Here is a 21,430-nt window from a genome sequence, read left to right as displayed (position 1 = left end):
GCTGTGGAAATCTTCAGGGCTGATGAGATGACATGTTCTTCCTTTTGTTTATACATTTTACACTCTCGTACCGGTGAACGAGGCTGTTCTCTTTACCGCAGACTAGACGGGAGGAGGAATAGAAAACAGGGGAATGACTATCATTCCCTCTGTCTCTGTGAGTCATGCCTATCTATAGTTGATAGCTCTGTTTTAGATAGCATGGGGCCTACAGTATGATAGTGTGCTGTGTACTGTAGTAAAGGCTGTGTTTGGAAAAATCCATGATCTCTTTTTTTATGCTTCCTTTATGGTTGTTGATTCTACACATTGTGTAGTAATATTTATCATGTATGATATTATAAATACCTCACATGCGACTCATGATTAGATGACGCAATTAGCCAATAATATGCAGTGAAGAAATGTCTGAGAATGGATTCTAAATACAAGTGTATTTAATTACTACGTAAAATGAATGGATTCACATACAAGGCATAAAGTTTAAGTTAAAAAATAACATGAACAAGCATTAAAAGGCATTGTTCTAAGCATGGTCAGAGTGTAAGAGAGATAAATCATAGCCTGGATGGCCATTCCTCAAGAGTCCTTGGGGTGGAGAGAGAACAAATCAAATCAAACTTTATTTGTCACATGCGCCGAATACAACAAGTGTAGACCTTACCGTGAAATGCTCAGTTACAAGCCCTTAACAAACAGTGTATAACGTTTCAGGTAAGACCCAAGTGCAGACTGTGTTGAAGTAACAATGTGTATTACAGCAACAGGGGCAGGCAAACGACAGATCAAGGCTGGCAGGAGTCGATTATCCAGAGTGGTGGGGCAAAGGTACAGGATGACAGGCATGCTCAGGGTCAGATCAGGCAGAGGTCGGTAATTCAGAGTAGGGTCAAAGGTACAGAACGGCAGGCAGGCTCAGGGTCAGGAGCAGGCAGAGTGGTCAGGCAGTCCGGACAGGCAAGGGTCAAAACCAGGAAGGCGAGAAAAAGAGAGACTGGGGAAAAGCAGGAGCTGAGAAAAACTTGACAAACAAGATGAACTGGCAACAGACAAACAGAGAACACAAGTATAAATACACAGGGGATAATGAGGAAGATGGGCGACAACTGGAGGGGGGTGGAGACAATCACAAGGACAGGTGAAACAGATCAGGGCGTGACACAGTGCAGGTCAGGAAGAGTTAAGAAAATATTTACCAAATAGACTAAAGGAAAAATATATAAAAAGTAACATAATAACATAACAATAATAATTGTAAGTAGGGGTAAAGTTTTTTTTAATTTTTTTTTTATTTCACCTTTATTTAACCAGGTAGGCTAGTTGAGAACAAGTTCTCATTTACAACTGCGACCTAGCCAAGATAAAGCATAGCAGTGTGAACAGACAACACAGAGTTACACATGGAGTAAACAATTAACAAGTCAATAACACAGTAGAAAAAAGCCATATAAGGGATCATGGAGTCTATATACAATGTTTTGTGCAAAAGGCATGAGGTAGGCGAATAATTACAATTTTGCAGATTAACACTGGAGTGATAAATGATCAGATGGTCATGTCACAGGTCATATTGGTGTGCAAAAGAGCAGAAAAGTAAATAAATAAAACAGTATGGGGATGAGGTAGGTGAAAATGGGTGGGCTCCTTCCAATGATATGATTCTATTTCCCAATAGACTATGTACAGCTGCAGCGATCGGTTAGCTGCTCAGATAGCTGATGTTTGAAGTTGGTGAGGGAGATAAAAGTCTCCAACTTCAGCGATTTTGCAATTCGTTCCAGTCACAGGCAGCAGAGTACTGGAACGAAAGGCGGCCAAATGAGGTGTTGGCTTTAGGGATGATCAATGAGATACACCTGCTGGAGCGCGTGCTACGGATGGGTGTTGCCATCGTGACCAGTGAACTGAGATAAGGCGGAGCTTTACCTAGCATGGACTTGTAGATGACCTGGAGCCAGTGGGTCTGGCGACGAATATGTAGCGAGGGCCAGCCGACTAGAGCATACAAGTCACAGTGGTGGGTGGTATAAGGTGCTTTAGTGACAAAACGGATGGCACTGTGATAGACTGCATCCAGTTTGCTGAGTAGAGTGTTGGAAGCCATTTTGTAGATGACATCGCCGAAGTCGAGGATCGGTAGGATAGTCAGTTTTACTAGGGTAAGCTTGGCGGCGTGAGTGAAGGACGCTTTGTTGCGGAATAGAAAGCCGACTCTTGATTTGATTTTCGATTGGAGATGTTTGATATGAGTCTGGAAGGAGAGTTTGCAGTCTAGCCAGACACCTAGGTACTTCTAGATGTCCACATATTCAAGGTCGGCTCAGGGTAGATAATAAACAGCAAGTAGCAGCAGTGTATGAAATAAATGGAGGGGGGGTTCAATGTATTAGTCCGTGTGGCCATTTGATTAATTGTTCATCAGTCTTATGGCTTGAGGGTAGAAGCTGTTAGTTAAGGAGCCTTTTGGTCCTAGACTTGGAGGAGGGATTGGTGGCCTGCTGTAATGGCTGTTGTTTCATCGGTTTTGGACCAGTGAAGCACATGGTTACACTTCTTTGTTATTGGGCTTACTCTTCTGAAGCCCCTCTTCTACGTACCCCTCCTCTCTACTCCCCTATCCCCTAGCTGGGGGACTGGGTGTAGGTTAGAGATGGGTTCAGATTGCTCTGGAAGACTAAGAGCCTACAATCATCCCTGTATTGCCTTGTGTTGACATCAACCATATATACAGTACATGTACAGTATGCTTCGTGCAATTTGTAGGGATGAGAATGAATAAGAATGCCTGTCTGCCCCAAGTAATGCATGTATTTGTGTCTCTCTCTTCTTCTCTTGTTCCTGTGGCAACCACCATGCAGCAAGCGATGGAGGACTTGCTGGAGAATGAGGATGAGGACTATGACAAAGATGACAAGGTAATTATATCTCTCTCTGTCTGTCTGTCTGTCTGTCTGTCTGTCTGTCTGTCTGTCTGTCTGTCTGTCTTGTCTGTCTTGTCTGTCGTGTCTGTCTGTTTGTCTGTCAAGGGACAGGACATCTCAGGGGTGACTGTGTTCCACACACAGGAAATACCAACACGTACATGGCATGTGTACTTTAGATTTACACGTTCAAATCTGCACACATGCACGCACGGACACACACACACACACACACACATGCTCACATGCACATATTCTCTCAAACACAAACACACACACACTTTGAACATTGATAGTTGTCTTCCTGAAATGGGTCCAGACATACACTGAGTGTACAAAACATTAAGAACTGCAATGCCGCTGGGTTTTTCACATTCAACAGTTTCCTGTGTGTATCCAGAATGGTCCACCACCCAAAGGACATCCAGCCAACTTGACAACTGTGGGAAGCATTGGAGTCAACATGGGCCAGCATCCCTGTGGAACACTTTCGGGGTGGGGGGTTCCTAATGTTTGGTATACTCACTGTACATTACATTATCTACCCATTGTAACCTCGTCATGCATAGTATCATGGTTGTCAGTATTTGTGATTTTCAATCTCTCCCTGACCGACTCTGTAATACCTACATGTTTCAAGCAGACCACCATAGTCTCTGTGCTCAAGGAAGTGAAGGTAACCTACGTAAATGATTACTGCCCCGTGGCACTCACGTCGGTAGCAATGAAGTGCTTTGAAAGGCTGGTGATGAGTCACATCAACACCATCATCCCAGAAACCCAAGACCCACTGCAATTTGCATACCGCCCCAACAGATCTACAGATTACGTAATCTCAATCGCACTCCACACTGCCCTTTCCCACCTGGACAAAATAAACTGCTGTTCATTGCCTACAACTCAGCGTTCAACACCATAGTGCCCACAAAGCTCATCAATAAGCTAAGGACCCTGGGACTAAACAGCTCCCTCTGCAGCCGGATCCTGGACTTCCTGACTGGCTGCCCACTGATGGTAAGGGTAGGTAACAACACATGCTACCATGCTGATCTTCAACACTGGGGCCCCTCAAGAGTGTGTACTTAGTCCCTTCCTGTACTGCCTGTTAACCCATGACTGCGGGGCCTAGCACAACTCCAACACCCTCATTAAATTAGCTGATGACACAACAGTGGTAGGCCTGTTCACCGACAACAATGAGACAACCTATAGGAAGGAGGTCAGAGACCTGGCAGGGTGGGGCCAGGACAATAACCTCTCCCTCAATGTGAGCAAGACAAAAGAGCTGATTGTGGACTACAGGAAAAGGAGGGCCGAACAGGCCCCCATTAACATAGACAGGGCTGTAGTGGGGCGGGTTGAGAGTTTCAAGTTCATTGGTGTCCACATACCCAATGAACTATCATGGTCCAAACACACCAAGACAGTTGTGAAGAGGACACGACAACACCTCTTCCCCCTCAGGAGACTGAAAAGATTTGGCATGGATCCCCAGATCCTCAAAAGGTTCTACAGCTGTACCATCGAGAGCATCCTGAGTGGTTGCATCACCGTCTGGTATGGCAACTGCTCGGCATCTGACCGTAAGATGCTACAGAGGGTAGTACGTACGGCCCAGTACATCACTGGGGACAAGCTTCCTGCCATCCAGGACCTATATACTAGGGGGTGTCAGAGGAAGGCCCAAAATACTGTCAAAGGCTCCAGTCAACCGAGTCATAGACTGTTCTTTCTGTTACCGCACGGCAAGCGGTACCGGAGCACCAAGTCTAGGACCAAAAGGCTCCTTAACAACTTCTACCCCCAAGCCATAAGACTGTTGAACAATGAATCAAATAGCCACCCGGACTATTTACATGGACTTTTTACTTTGTTTTTACATTGCTGCTACTTGCTGTTTATTATCTAAGCATGGTCACTTTACCCCAACCTACATGTACAAATGACCTCGACTAACCTGTACCCCCACACATTGACTCGGTACCAGTACCCCCTGTACAGTATATAGACTCGCTAATGTTAATTTAATGTTACTTTTTATTTTATACTTTTCTAATATTTTCTTAACTCTATTTCTCTGCATTGTTCCTTGAGTGGTTCCTTGAGTGGCGCAGCAGTCTAAGGCACTGCATCGCAGTGATAGTGTCACGTATACTCCCCCTCTGGCCTCTTGGTCATCAGGCTGCTGATTATCCCGCACACCTGTCACCATCATCAAGCGCACCTGCACCTCATGATACTCACCTGGACTCCATCAATTCCTTGATTATCTTCCCTTTATCACTCCCCTTGGTTCTTTCCCCAGGTGTTATTGACTCTGTTTCATTTCGGTGCGTTGTTTGTGTTTCGTGTTTATTATTTGGTTTATTTATTGAAACACTCAATCCCTGTACTTGCTTCCCGACTCTCAGCGCACTTGTTACAGAATAACACCTCACCTAAGGGAAACATCAGGCAGTGTTTTTTATTTTTTAAATATTTTTTTTATGTCAGTGTCAATGACGTCAGTTCCGGGAGCCAATACAGGCTCTCAGCCGGCTCGTCAAGCTCTCATGCCTCAGCCGGATCGCCAGGCTCTCATGCCTCAGCCGGCTCGTCAGGCTCTCATGCCTCAGCCCGGCTCATCAGGCTCTCATGCCTCAGCCCGCTCATCGGGCTCCCATGCCTCAGCCGGATCGCCAGGCTCTCATGCCTCAGCCGGCTCGTCAGGCTCTCATGCCTCAGCCCGGCTCATCAGGCTCTCATGCCTCAGCCCGCTCATCGGGCTCCCCTGCCTTAGCCGGATCTCCGGGTTCTCCTGTCTCAGCTGGCTCGTCGGACTTTCATGTTTCGGCCGGATCGCCAGGCTCCCCTGCCTCAGCTGGCTTGTCTGGCTTTCATGCCTCTGCTGGATCGCCAGGCTCCCCTGCCTCAGCTGGCTTGTCTGGCTTTCATGCCTCTGCTGGATCGCCAGGCTCCCCTGCGTCAGCTGGCTTGTCTGGCTTTCATGCCTCTGCTGGATCGCCGGACTTCCCTGCTTCCACCGGCTTGCCAGGTTCTCATGCATCAGCCGGTCTGTCAGGTTCCTGCGCCTCAGCCGGTCTGTCAGGTTCCTGCGCCTCAGCCGATCTGTTAGGTTCCTACGCCCCAGCCGGCTCGACAGGTTCCCGCGCCCCAGCCAGCATGACAGGTTCCCGCGCACCAGCCGGCTCGACAGGTTCCCACGCCCCAGCCAGCTCGACTGGTTCCCGCGTCCCAGCCGGCTCGACAGGTTCCCGCACCCAGTTGGCGTGACAGGTTCCCGCGTTCTTTCCCCAGGGGTTATTGACTCTGTTTCATGTCGGTGGGTTGTTTGGGTTTCGTGTTTATTATTCTGTTTATTTATTAAAACACTCCCTGTATTTGCTTCTCGTCTCTCAGCGCACTCGTTAAAGATAGATGCATCACTCCAGACCCGGGTTCCATCTTCTCATTGTCCAAGTAATAAATAGCAGCTATCAGGTAAAAACAGGTGGCTGCTTTAGTGGTTAGCTGGCTCGTTTACACAGTGGCAGTGAGTAGCCATACCAGCTTGTAACTTCCTGGTCCCTTCTAGTCCTAATCAGCATGGTTGAACTTCACCAGTACAGGATCTGACATTTGATATTATCAGCTGGCCACAGGGTTTCCATAGCACCTCAATACATTGATTGGATAAACAAAAGACAACATAGCAGAATCCTATTGACTCAACCAAATCTAAAGTAACCATTCCCCACTTTCTGTTTTATTTCAGAAGTAAAGTGTGCTGTACGGCTATTTACTCTTCCTCTGTCTTCCTATGAGGTGAATGGCCCTGCGTGGCACGGTGTGCTTTATCTACACACTTGGGACTAATGGCGTTTCTTGGTTATTCTGTGTCCAACACCAAGACCAATTAGAATTTCATCTGCTTCGTTTAGTATCTCTTGGCACCACTTTTGGCAAAATCTGTTCAGTCTGTTATTTTTATGGTAATTCTATGGGGTGTTTGACTAAGCAATTTGCAATCTAAAATGATATAGCCTGAAGTCTCTTAATTTTGAGAGGAGTTATTTTAGGCTTTGAATTAAGTGCCAATGTGAGTTCACAGGGTTAAAAAAGACGATATTATGATTATGAGTAGTCAGTCCACATGCGTCTCTGCATTTCCATCCCCCATTGTCCTCCAGTGGCTCTGACGGAAAAGTTCCGTGGCAGCGAAGTTCCAAGGCTACAATGTACGGGGCGACAATTGAAGATGTGCGTTAGAAAACCTTGAAACTTTTCCCCTCTTTATATCTCTCTCCTCTTATTTTTCTGCATTTTCTCCCCTCAGAAAGAAAACAGGCGTTTGAAAAGGTGAACATTATAGAAAGAAATACATTTCAACTTTCATATTGAAATGAGGGAGCTGCAGCTCGGGGCCAATGTCAGATTGAGTCCTTAGCTGATTATTTCACATAAGAGGGCCCTCCTCTTTCTGCACACAGGGCTGGGGAGCCGGATAGCAAGGCGACCACAAAGGCTTGTATTGACCAACTCTGGCTTCATACATTTTGATCTATTGCTCCCCTCAACTGTAAACATTCCATTTGAGCTGTAGGGAAGTTGAAAGGGGGTATTTTTCTTCTTTATTTCTCCAATATCTCTCTCCCCCAACCACCCTCCCGCCTCCATTCATTCCCCCCCTTCTCATTTATTCCCAAACCTTCTTTTTTCCCCCTCATCCCTGGTTAAGTGCACATCAAATGGAGTTTTGAGGGTGAACAAATGTCTTTACTACTCCCTCTGTTAGGAATTGAAGTGACCTGACACTCTCATTACCTCTTTTCTTTGCTCAAATTGTAAAATATTAAGGTCAGGTCAGAGGAGGCCTTTTTTTTACGACTCGGAGGTAGAAAAAAAGATTAATAAATGGGCCGAGGCCTCATTTTAATTGAACCTGAAGCATATGTTGCAAGTATGTGCAATCCGTCCCAGATGTTCAGTTCTGGCCGTGTGTTCTGCTCTTCCCTGTACGCCACTAGGCAGCTAGCTATTAGCTGGATAACCTTTGCTCCCAGGGCTAAATTGGGTATTACATGGCAAAAAGTGGAGCACCTGTTTTTCATTGGGGAAAGGACCCCTTGAGGGCTTTACATAGGCCGCCACATGTTTATTCACTTAACAGATTGTTGGGCAATCGTGAAAAGTGTCTTTCTTCTGAGCCAATGCTGATATTAGTCACTTACTCTCGTAAGTCCAAAGTCCAGGCTAATTGATGTGGACGGCTCAGTTGTTAAACCCAAGATGGTATCTGAAGGGGAAAAGAAAGAATGGAGATCAACTCTGTGTTTCCCTCCTCCTTCTCATCTTCCTCCTCCTCATCTTCGTCCGCATCCTCCTCCTGCATGCTTGCCTCCCTCCCTCCCTTCCTGCTTCCCTCCCTGCGTCCATATCTCTCTGGGTCCCTGCCTGTCACCTACCAGACAGGCCCACACCACAGGGGATCCAGGGGGCTAACACGCCGCCACCGCACTCCCAGTAGACACACACACCGCCGTCTGCTCCCTCATCGAGAGAGAGAGAGAGAGAGAATACATGTATGCTTAATAAACAGACATCATTCTTCAGACAGACACACACCCACACAAATGCACATACCGCTTGCAATATTTGATGAAAACGTATAGGTCGATCTGAAGCTGACATACTGTACAGGTGTAGGTATATGACAGAGTCAACAGTATTATCTGTAGGGGCTGAATGACTTCTATGTTGTAGCCTTGTCTTACACGGCCTGCTGTCCAGAGCTGGAGTAAGGTAGTTACCTCCAGGGTCTGTGTGTTTCTGTGTCTTAGTTTGTGTGTGTGTGGTGTATGTATGCGCACACTGTGCTGTGATGTGTGTGATAGCCCTGTATCCCAGAGGGTGGAGGGGGAGGGGGAGCGAAAGCGAGCTGGAGGAGCTCTGAGATTACACTCACTACCATGGCTGGTCACTGGAGTAGCTCTCGCCTCGCCTTAGGACCACCGATAGCCAGATAGGACACACACTGCAATCATGTCCTGCTCACAAGCTTACCACACTTACACACCTCTACTACAGATGTCAGCGTTCTCCCTTCCTCTCTCTCTCCCTCCCTCCCCTTACCTTTTTCTATCTTCATCCCATTCCATCTTCCCTCTCTTCCTCTCCCCTCCCTGTGTCTCTCTCTTCCTCCCGGTGTCTCTCTCTTCCTCTCCCTTCCCTGTCTCTCTCTCTTCCTCCCGGTGTCTCTCCCTTCTCTGTGTCTCTCTCTTCCTCCCAGTGTCTCCATCTTCTTCCCTGTGTCTCTCTCTTCCTCCCTGTGTCTCTCTCTTCTTCCCTGTGTCTCTATCTTCTTCCCTGTGTCTCTCTCTTCCTCCCGGTGTCTCTTTCTTCCTCCCGGTGTCTCTCTCATCCTCCCTGTGTCTCTTTCTTCCTCCCGGTGTCTCTCTCTTCCTCCCTGTGTCTCTCTCTTCCCCCCGGTGTCTCTCTCTTCCTTCCTGTGTCTCTCTCTTCCTCCCTGTGTCTCTCTTCCTCCCCGTGTCTCTCTCTTCCTCCCGGTGTCTCTCTCTCTTCCTCCCGGTGTCTCTCTCTCTTCCTCCCGGTGTCTCTCTCTTCCTCCCGGTGTCTCTCTCTTCCTCCCTGTGTCTCTCTCTCTTCCTTCCTGTGTCTCTCTCTTCCTCCCTGTGTCTCTCTTCCTCCCCGTGTCTCTCTCTTCCTCCCGGTGTCTCTCTCTCTTCCTCCCGGTGTCTCTCTCTCTTCCTCCCTGTGTCTCTCTCTTCCTCCCTGTGTCTCTTTCTTCCTCCCTGTGTCTCTCTCTTCCTCCCGGTGTCTCTCTCTTCCTCCCTGTGTCTCTCTCTGTGTGATACTGGGTGTACTCTCTCTGTCCTTTTAAGTATTTGAATGTGTATGGTACATATACAGGCCTGTACGTACACTCCAGGCTTGGTTTGGAAACATACCAGGACAGAACTTTGTCTGCTGTAGGTCACATGTTACAGTGAGGTACCCTGAGTGGTATCGTCTCTAGAAAGCATGGTCTGTTTCTTGCTATGTTGACTCATTAACATTTGAAACATTCTTCTTTAGGCTAAAACTAAATGTATTATTAGGTGTATGTACAGTATAGATTCTCCGATTGTTAAACACTTGTCTATCCCCTTTGACCAATATGCTTCCTAGGCATTCCTGTATAGACAGATGCACAGTGTGAATAACACAGACATTTCTCTACTATTTATTCTAACATCCATGGGGATTCAGTTGTGATGAATATGCTAAGTTAAAGTAAGGATCTCTTGAAAGATGAAAAGCTGCCTCTCTCTAGTCATCTCTTTATATTTTAATCCTTCAACTCTGTAGTGCTGAGACAGGCTTTTAATCATCCCTCTCCCAGAAGGAGAATCTCACACACACACACACACACACACACACCCTACTGGACGGGGAACACACACACAGGGAACCCACTGCAACATTGTTCAGTATAATTCACGTAAAAACACAATTTGTCTTATTATTAATTAATGTGTTTTTAACAAAACACAAGAAATCAATGGGGGCTTTCAGTGGGTTCCGCCTGACAATCAATCAGAGAGAAATAAGAAAATCAAGTGATATGACTGCTATGCTGTTTAGGCGAGAATAGGAAGATTCTATCTACTAATAAAAAGTTGCTAATCTCTTTGCCATTACCACGTGGAGGATCTAATGAGGGTGCAAAGGCAGCTGTGGCAGCCTGATAGCAGCTCTGTGTTTATCGATGGCCTGGCAGGTGCCTGGGTATTAACCACTGCTGTATTGCTACGTCAACACCCGGGGCACCATAGCAACACACTCCCATTCCTATGACCCCTGGGCTTAACAGCAGAACCTTAATACGCTGCACCTCATTTCACATCTATCGTTACCCATCTCTCTCTCTCACTCTTCTTCTTCTCCATCTATCTCTCGTTTTCTCTCTCTGTACTCTCGTTGTTTCTGTGCTGCTCTTTCTATCCTTCCCTTCCCTTTCCCTCTCTTTCTTGATCTGTTTTCTCCATGTCTCCCTGACATTAGAGGAAAATGCAGGTAACCTCTCAGCACTGTGTAATTCTGCAAGATCTGATCCTGGTTCGGGTAGCATTGTGACAGTGTGGATCTGGGCATGGAGGGAGCTGGTGCTTATCTGCAGATAGCAGGAGCCGCCAGAGTCACAGCAGCACGCAGATCTGCCGATAGCTGCACGCTCTGATGTAATTGGTCTAAAGAGTACGGGGGGATTATTTTTAATACTCTAAAAAGTGTGACTGAAAAGTTGCTCTGGGGCTATTGGACTTGTGATTCGCCATGCGTGTCCTCAGGTAACACGTTCAGGGATTTTTTTAATGCAGAGGAGAATGGGAGAAAAAAAAGTTTGAGCTGCTTGGAGTTCTTTTCTTCTCCCTGCCTCTGAAGGATGAAAAGCTTCACGCTGTAAAATACGCTTTTCACTTTTCTGCCTATTTTTTTCATGTATTTTTTTCACCGACCTTTTTTTCCCAAAGATGCTCAGAGGAACTGCATTTTAATAATGTTTGGCTAATAGAGAGGGAAAGAAAAAAAACAAAAGGAGGGGGGGGGGAGTGTATTGTCTTGTTCAGCAGTGTGCCACATTGTTTGCCATTTTTTCTAACACATCAGGTGGATTACTTTCCCCTCTCCCTCCTATATCCCCTAGATGTCTGCTGCTCAGCCTTGTTTTAACCCCTCTCCCTCCTATATCCCCTAGATGTCTGCTGCTCAGCCTTGTTTTAACCCCTCTCCCTCCTATATCCCCTAGATGTCTGCTGCTCAGCCTTGTTTTAACCCCTCTCCCTCCTATATCCCCTAGATGTCTGCTGCTCAGCCTTGTTTTAACCCCTCTCCCTCCTATATCCCCTAGATGTCTGCTGCTCAGCCTTGTTTTAACCCCTCTCGCTCCTATATCCCCTAGATGTCTGCTGCTCAGCCTTGTTTTAACCCCTCTCCCTCCTATATCCCCTAGATGTCTGCTGCTCAGCCTTGTTTTAACCCCTCTCCCTCCTATATCCCCTAGATGTCTGCTGCTCAGCCTTGTTTTAACCCCTCTCCCTCCTATATCCCCTAGATGTCTGCTGCTCAGCCTTGTTTTAACCCCTCTCCCTCCTATATCCCCTAGATGTCTGCTGCTCAGCCTTGTTTTAACCCCTCTCCCTCCTATATCCCCTAGATGTCTGCTGCTCAGCCTTGTTTTAACCCCTCTCCCTCCTATATCCCCTAGATGTCTGCTGCTCAGCCTTGTTTTAACCCTCTCCCTCCTATATCCCCTAGATGTCTGCTGCTCAGCCTTGTTTTAACCCCTCTCCCTCCTATATCCCCTAGATGTCTGCTGCTCAGCCTTGTTTTAACCCCTCTCCCTCCTATATCCCCTAGATGTCTGCTGCTCAACCTTGTTTTAACCCCTCTCCCTCCTATATCCCCTAGATGTCTGCTGCTCAGCCTTGTTTTAACCCCTCTCCCTCCTATATCCCTTAGATGTCTGCTGCTCAGCCTTGTTTTAACCCCTCTCCCTCCTATATCCCTTAGATGTCTGCTGCTCAGCCTTGTTTTAACCCCTCTCCCTCCTATATCCCCTAGATGTCTGCTGCTCAGCCTTGTTTTAACCCCTCTCCCTCCTATATCCCCTAGATGTCTGCTGCTCAGTCTTGTTTTAACCCCTCTCCCTCCTATATCCCCTAGATGTCTGCTGCTCAGCCTTGTTTTAACCCCTCTCCCTCCTATATCCCCTAGATGTCTGCTGCTCAGCCTTGTTTTAACCCCTCTCCCTCCTATATCCCCTAGATGTCTGCTGCTAAACCTTGTTTTAACCCCTCTCCCTCCTGTATCCCCTAGATGTCTGCTGCTCAGCCTTGTTTTAACCCCTCTCCCTCCTATATCCCCTAGATGTCTGCTGCTCAGCCTTGTTTTAACCCCTCTCCCTCCTATTCCCCCAGATGTCTGCTGCTCAGCCTTGTTTTAACCCCTCTCCCTCCTATATCCCCTAGATATCTGGTGCTCAGCCTTGTTTTAACCCCTCTCCCTCCTATATCCCCCAGATGTCAGCTGCTCAGCCTTGTTTTAACCCCTCTCCCTCCTATTCCCCCAGATGTCTGCTGCTCAGCCTTGTTTTAACCCTCTCCCTCCTATTCCCCTAGATGTCAGCTGCTCAGCCTTGTTTTAACCCCTCTCTCTCCCATCCCCCCTAGATGTCTGCTGCTCAGCCTTGTTTTAACCCCTCTCCCTCCCATCCCCCCCAGATGTCAGCAGCTCAGCCTTGTTTTAACCCTCTCCCTCCTATATCCCCTAGATGTCTGCTGCTCAGCCTTGTTTTAACCCCTCTCTCTCCCATTCCCCCTAGATGTCTGCTGCTCAGCCTTGTTTTAACCACTCTCCCTCCTATTCCCCCCAGATGTCAGCTGCTCAGCCTTGTTTTAACCCCTCTCCCTCCTATTCCCCCCAGATGTCAGCTGCTCAGCCTTGTTTTAACCCCTCTCCCTCCTATTCTCCCCAGATGTCAGCTGCTCAGTCTTGTTTTAACCCTCTCCCTCCTATTACCCCAGATGTCAGCTGCTCAGCCTTGTTTTAACCTCTCTCACACCTATTCCCCCCAGATGTCAGCTGCTCAGCCTTGTTTTAACCCTCTCCCTCCTATTACCCCAGATGTCAGCTGCTCAGCCTTGTTTTAACCCCTCTCCCTCCTATTACCCCAGATGTCAGCTGCTCAGCCTTGTTTTAACCTCTCTCACACCTATTCCCCCCAGATGTCTGCTGCTCAGCCTTGTTTTAACCCCCCTCCCTCCTATTACCCCAGATGTCAGCTGCTCAGCCTTGTTTTAACCCCTCTCTCTCCCATTCCCCCTAGATGTCTGCTGCTCAGCCTTGTTTTAACCCCTCTCCCTCCTATTACCCCAGATGTCAGCTGCTCAGCCTTGTTTTAACCTCTCTCACACCTATTCCCCTAGATGTCTGCTGCTCAGCCTTGTTTTAACCTCTCTCACACCTATTCCCCCCAGATGTCTGCTGCTCAGCCTTGTTTTAACCTCTCTCACACCTATTCCCCCAGATGTCAGCTGCTCAGCCTTGTTTTAACCTCTCTCACACCTATTCCCCCAGATGTCAGCTGCTCAGCCTTGTTTTAACCTCTCTCACACCTATTCCCCCTAGATGTCTGCTGCTCAGCCTTGTTTTAACCCCTCTCCCACCTATTCCCCCTAGATGTCTGCTTCTCAGCCTTGTTTTAACCTCTCTCACACCTATTCCCCCCAGATGTCAGCTGCTCAGCCTTGTTTTAACCTCTCTCACACCTATTCCCCCAGATGTCAGCTGCTCAGCCTTGTTTTAACCTCTCTCACACCTATTCCCCCAGATGTCAGCTGCTCAGCCTTGTTTTAACCTCTCTCACACCTATTCCCCCTAGATGTCTGCTGCTCAGCCTTGTTTTAACCCCTCTCCCACCTATTCCCCCTAGATGTCTGCTTCTCAGCCTTGTTTTAACCTCTCTCACACCTATTCCCCCCAGATGTCAGCTGCTCAGCCTTGTTTTAACCTCTCTCACACCTATTCCCCCCAGATGTCAGCTGCTCAGCCTTGTTTTAACCTCTCTCACACCTATTCCCCCTAGATGTCTGCTTCTCAGCCTTGTTTTAACCCTTCCATTGTGTCCCTGGTTAAAAAAAAACTCTTGATCTATTCTGACCCACAAGGTGCCTAGACCCGGCCCTTCGGAGGACGGGCGACTGCCTGAAAGCCATATCCTCGAGGATATGTTGGCTTCCTGGCACTTTGAGTGGATACGGGTGATGTTGGTAAGTGTGGCCATGCCCCTGGCCTTGCCGGTGTCTCTGTCTGGCTTCTATGGCACATCGTTCGTCTGTCCAGCCGCTCCGCCTGCAAGGATCTCTGTGTACTGTCTGTCCCTGTCCTCGTCTCACTTACACGCTCGCTCCGTTAAAAACACACACGCACGGTCGTTATCCCTCACTCCGCCCCAACCCTGTCCCCTTCATGGGGTGGTGGGGTGGGGGGGGGGGTGGTCCAGCATGGAAAGGTGCCCCCTCTTATATTACTGCAGGAATGTAGGATCCCTCCCAGTAAGTAAAGAGAGACTGAAAGAGACAATGATACTGGTACAACCATAGCATGCACTGCATCCTCTGTGACAGGGGAGAGGGGAGTTGAACTACATAATGGGCCAGATCAACTGTAAAGTTCCCTAATTTAAGAGGACTCCCGTGGTGTTTACATATTTGCAGAAATCCATTCAGATGTATTTTGTGGCTTTTGGCGAATGTATTCTAAAGTCACGATGTTGCGACTGCCTGTAAACACACAGTCCAGTTCAAAGTGAATGATGGCAGGCCTTACTGCCTGTAAACACACAGTCCAGTTCATAGTGAATGATGGCAGGCCTTACTGCCTGTAAACACACAGTCCAGTTCAAAGTGAATGATGGCAGGCCTTACTGCCTGTAAACACACAGTCCAGTTCAAAGTGAATGATGGCAGGCCTTACTGCCTGTAAACACACAGTCCAGTTCAAAGTGAATGATGGCAGGCCTTACTGCCTGTAAACACACAGTCCCGTTCAAAGTGAATGATGGCAGGCCTTACTGCCTGTAAACACACAGTACAGTTCAAAGTGAATGATGGCAGGCCTTACTGCCTGTAAACACACAGTCCAGTTCAAAGTGAATGATGGCAGGACTTACTGCCTGTAAACACACAGTACAGTTCAAAGTGAATGATGGCAGGCCTTACTGCCTGTAAACACACAGTCCCGTTCAAAGTGAATGATGGCAGGCCTTACTGCCTGTAAACACACAGTACAGTTCAAAGTGAATGATGGCAGGCCTTACTGCCTGTAAACACACAGTCCCGTTCAAAGTGAATGATGGCAGGCCTTACTGCCTGTAAACACACAGTCCAGTTCACAGTGAATGATGGCAGGCCTTACTGCCTGTAAACACACAGTACAGTTCAAAGTGAATGATGGCAGGCCTTACTGCCTGTAAACACACAGTCCCGTTCAAAGTGAATGATGGCAGGCCTTACTGCCTGTAAACACACAGTCCAGTTCACAGTGAATGATGGCAGGCCCGCGTGGGCCAAATGACTTGTTTGCATAAAGGCTTACTGTAGCTGTGGTTGGCTGTAGCGCACCGGTCTGCATAGACTCCGGTCCTGGTTTTATTTACTGCAGTGTCTATTAATTGTCCAAACGCGTCACCGTCTTTCCCACTCTTTATTGCTGTAGAATTTTCACAAATGCCTTAGTATGTGTCATTTCCAAACATTCTAAGAATTTATGAAAACATGAAAATGACCATATCTAAGTGCTCGCTTGACAGAAAATGTTTTAGAAAGTGCCATAGCATAAACTGGAATTTTTATGTTTTTGACTGATATTATGATTGTCTGTTTGTTTCATATCTGCAAAGTAGTTATAACGCTGTCAGTTCCACTTTAAGTTAGGTGACCATTGACAGATCACAGGAGCTAATAGCACCTCAAGTCCTCTATCTAATCGTTACATCGCTTGGGATGCTTTGCTAGCTGTATGGGTGAGCTCTTGCTGTGTGTTTGTGTGTGCGTGTGTGTTCACACTTGTGTATGCCTACTTGCTTAGAGCTTTAGAGACTTAAGCCATATCAGGGGGCTGTGATTCTGCACCGTTGCTAACCCAAGAGGGCCCTGTCCTCTGTCCTCAGGAGCCACAGCTACCTACACGCCTTCTACCACAGCCTACTAGTTTACGTCAATACCCTTTAATCAACTACCATTCACACCAGATGATCCAGACTCTGGGAGGCAAGGAGTCCCCCAGCTCCGCTAAAAGCACTGGTTACAGTTTTCAAGTGATTGTTAAATAAATGTTAACTATGTGGTTGTAATATCATCACCTCTTGAAAAGCATAGTCACAACTACACATTTCTGATAATTCCATGCAAAACAATTGTGCACATTTATCTCTATCGTCAGTTATACAGGACGTTTCATGATCAGTATGTCATTTCAGATACGTATGGTAGCCTTATGATATCTCTCAATATTGGCCATTATTAAATGGATATTTGAGTGATATAAATAAAAGTGAACTATAACTGATGAGTGGTTTAGGTTCATTTCCCATCCTTTGTGGGCTCATTTGAGGACGCATTTGCCAATGTACTGTCAGCTGATAATGTTTGCTCTGCAAGCTAAACTGTGTTCAGTTGACTAAATATAGTGGTAAGTAGATCCAACTTTATCCCCTCTTCGATATTGTTTCTAAGAGTGTTAAATCTCGATTGCTGCTGACAGACATGACAGGCTACATTTATTGATGGATCACATCAAATTGGCTAGCTAGCTAATAACAGATGATGTCATTATGGCTAGTTAACAAGCTAACTTTCAGGGGATAATCTAGATGGCTATATCCAAATATTGTTTGATTTGCCATCTATAGTGGTGATGACAGTAGTCTGACTGACAACTTTACCAAGACGTGGACTTGGGACAAGGACCGATGTCAAGCTCTTTACAAAAACCTCATCTCTGATGAAGCAAGCTAAATGACACATGGTTTGCTTAGCTAGCTACATGGCAAATGGATATGCTACCCACATGTACTGTATCTGAAATGACTTGATCAATGGATGTTTACTGATCATAAAACATGCAGTTACTTGCAGTATAACTCTGATGAAAGATAAATGTGGAATAATCAGAAATGTGTCGTTCTGACTGCTCTTCAAGAGGTGATGACATTAAAACCAAATAATTTATCAAATATATTTAACAATCCCTTGAAAACAGCACGTAGTTGTTAATGGTTTTAGCCCAGCTGTGGGTCTCCTTGCCCCCCAGCAGCCAAATTCTAACGCTCTGGAATCTGGAACACATCACATGACAGCTGCTGCGCCTGTGTCTCAAAGTCGAACATGGGAAGAGGCAGTTGTTCCTTTTCTTTTAACAAGAGTCATAAATGTGTTATGAGCGTTGAGGATGCATATTTTATTCTCCGTTTGAAGGCACAATCTCATCACTTTGTGGTGATGGGTCTTTTTTCTTAAACAACGTTTCAAAATCCGTAAATGTTCCAATTGTCCCGATCTCTTGTTTTATCTCCGCACATACGTAATGACATTGCAGGTGTTATGAAGACAGAATGAATTGGCCTTGATTTTGTAAAGCAAGTTGATGAATCAGAGCAAATTAACTATCAGCACGACTTACTCTGTCATATTACATTGATATTGCACCATAGTGTATAATACATTTCTTTTTGTTATATGTCAATTTGTGATAGGAAAAATGTCTCCCATTGTTTGAAGGCCAGACATGTTCCCTCCGATGAATGGGGTTGGTTTAATTGAAAACATAGCATCAACCTGTGGCTTGCCTCAATCAGGATTGAGAAACACATATGGTCTTTGTGCTATTGGACTTATTATGCATACAGTATATTTTACTCTACATCACTAATACCTCCCTGAAATGCCTGTTCCTTTAACCTGGGTTCTCAGAGAACAAAGGAGGGCTGAGAGTAGTGTAGTGCTGGGGATGTTGTGAATGTGACAGCCTTGTTTTTGGAAGAGGGCAGCGGCTAAACCAGGCCAACAAAGGAGAAGAGTAATGGTGTCCCATTCATCACAAACTGCCACCCGGGAACCTGGAGAGAACAGGGAAGGAGAGCAAGGGGATGGTGGCAGGCGGTGGGAACGTGGCAGGGTGAGGGGGTTGGATGGTGGAGAGGGGTGGAGGTGGGTCCAGGGCCACTGTGCCGACCTTGAGTCTGTCTGATGGAGAGGCTGGTTGGCTGAGGTGAGAGGCCCCAGTGGGAGATGGGAAAGGTGATCATGGCAGCACTACCCTGGCCCCATTAGAAGAGTACACAGACACGTAAAGACACAAACACACAAACACACACACATAAACACACGCCCACACACACATAAACACACAAGCACAGACACCAGGCCTTTTAGGATGGAGCCTTTTAGGATGGAGTCATGGGATGTAGAGGTCAACCTGAAAATCAACCTCCTCCACCTCCTTCCACATACTCCCCTTTATGTACTTATGTGTATATTTATCCTCAGTCGTCACAGCGACCCTCGCCATGGGAACGGGCTGGGTGAAAAGCCTCATTTAGAATGAGAGACCGTGGCATCTGCACGGTCCACCTTCAACTGCCACAGTTTACTGGAGTTTGACTTTGGCTCTGTCGAAGCAACCCCCCCTCCCCTGTTAAGGAACTGTGAGATCCTGTATGCCTTCCAGGGCTCTTTGTGTCTGAGAGTGAGCGCTGCTTGATTAGGGGGGAGAACGTGCCGTGCATCTTGGGGACCGGTTAAACAGATATTTATGTGGTTATGAAAAGAGAGGGAGGGGGAAAAAAGATATTCACCCAAGGATTACTTGTGTGAAATAAATAATGTATTAAAACTGCGGCTTCAAAACGAACCATCTGCCTTCTTTCATGTCGTGCTGGCAAGGTGCCAGCAGCACAGAGATATCTGTAGCTGGTCGGAGGGAGAGGAGGTTAGTATTGTCTGCTAATAGGACAGACATGCCCTCTATGGCGGCCGCTGGTACAGTGTGGTCAAGGTCTGGCCATGAGGATAGATCACTGACCTTCATGGGTTAAAGGTAACTGAATGGTTATCAGACATAGAACTCGCTTGGTGCCACAAGCCAACAGGTTTAATCCTGAAGTTTTCCCCTTCTGGTTGGTTTGAGAACTGCGTCTATAACGGTCTGAAAGAGACTGCACTGTACTGCTGTATTTACGTGTTTGTCTCATGGGCATTGTGGGTAGAATCACTGGGGAAGCCAAGCCAGAACAAAGCTCTATAACCTGTTAGTTCATATGCCGTGATATATTGGCCGAAGGCAGAGAAAATAAGAAGAGTAAATTCTGAATAAATTCAACCACACCATCACAAAAACGAAGAGAAACCTCTGTATGGTGAAGTCTACAAAGCATATTGCATGTAACAAACCGTTACTTGACTTACAGCATGGTCAAGAAAGTACATTTTTCTGACATTTTTGGAATACTGAACAACTGTTGATTTAGAACAACGGAGAGTTACTGCAAGTCTCAAAGAAAACAGGAGCTGCCTCCACTATTCCAGCACCATTTCAACTTCAACATTTCAACATCATCAAATCAACCTGTGCTTTAGTCTTATACAGTGACAACTAAGAGATAGCAAAAATGATTTAGTTCAATCAATGTAAGCTAAATATGATGTGGCTGTCCATGGTTTTGATTTGTGTGTGTCTATGTGCATGCGTTCCTGCAAGTAGAAAGAACATGTTGACTCATCCTACTTGTAGTGAAAAGCCAATGCCATCCTCCTCTCTTTAATGTTGACGAAACAGTCCAAGACTCTGTCAAACACAACACGCGTTTAGTTTTTGTTGTCCTAGGCTACCTGGCTAAAATGCTTGCTCGCTATCCTAACTTATTTTCATGGGCAACGTTAGCTAGTTAACATTAGCCTTCTACCTTCTAGCTACATATTGAACTTCCATCCTCTCAGTCCAGGATTTTATGATTGGATCAGAATCTCCATTATAATCATTGGCCAGTATGGAGAATGAAGTAAAATGACAAGTCCAAATCCCTATCTTTATCCATGACTAATTTAGGAAGGGGGCAATTTTAGCTAGATGGCTAGCTAGTCACCCGAGGACAGCAACACAACAATTCAAGTTGTTTCTCTCAATTATGTTTTTCTCTATGATAGGAGTGAAGCAAAATCCAAACGGTCTTCTCTTGACACTTTTTTTGGGGTGCGTCAGGACCATTCACAGTTGAGCTCACTCAGTTTAGCTCAACGCTGATTGACCATTATTTTATGTATTTTTTTATCAAGGTAGGCCAACGGACAAGGTAAAAATATGTTGTTCTGCCCCTGAGCAAGGCAGTTAACCCACTGTTCCTCGGGCACCGAAGATGCGGAAGACACATTTCAGTTGAATGCATTCAGGCGGACAACTGACTAGGTATCCCCATTTCCCTTTCCCAAATGCTCACTGGCTTCCCTTGCATTCAATGTTATGGGTGGCAAAAATGTCATACTCTTTGTGACCAGACCTTTTTTTAGATAGATACACATACAGAGAGAGAGGGGTGCTGTTTCGCTGACTAGAAAGATTTCTCCGGTAAGATAAAGTACATTCAGCCTTTTGCAAATTTTAGGAAAATTAGGACAACCCAGAGAGATGAAAGATAAATGATTTAACATCCATGAATACACGCCACTGCTGTAGGGTCCTGTTTTTCAGATGAATAAACTAGATAAATAAAGTAAATGGCATTTCTAGGCATCCCCACCTAGGTGAGGCTGTTTGTGGAAACTCTCTTGGGGCTAATAATCATGTCCTGCAGATGAGCTGTTCAACTTCAAGCTTCTGTTTTGTCCTTCTAGATAGGAACTTTGGTGAACAGTGCTGGTGGCTTTGAACTGGATTCGTTCTCATTGTTCATATCAGTTTTATGAAATTCAGAAGGT

General features: G+C 46.3%; 1 protein-coding gene across 1 annotated transcript in view; it reads left to right on the top strand.

Annotated features, from left to right (window-relative positions):
- The window catches only part of LOC118394024 (multiple C2 and transmembrane domain-containing protein 1), a 288,690-nt gene that overhangs the window by 227,870 nt on the left and 39,390 nt on the right, over positions 1 to 21,430 (top strand). The window contains exon 17 of the mRNA XM_052461210.1: positions 2,859 to 2,915. Coding sequence (XP_052317170.1) covers positions 2,859 to 2,915 — 57 coding nt within the window. The remainder of the gene's footprint in view (positions 1 to 2,858; positions 2,916 to 21,430) is intronic.

The sequence above is a fragment of the Oncorhynchus keta genome, chromosome 14 (genome assembly GCF_023373465.1).
Source record: "Oncorhynchus keta strain PuntledgeMale-10-30-2019 chromosome 14, Oket_V2, whole genome shotgun sequence".
NCBI lineage: Eukaryota > Metazoa > Chordata > Actinopteri > Salmoniformes > Salmonidae > Oncorhynchus > Oncorhynchus keta.
The sequence above is the reverse complement of the archived record's forward strand: the minus strand, read 5'-3'. Positions and strand labels throughout refer to the sequence as shown.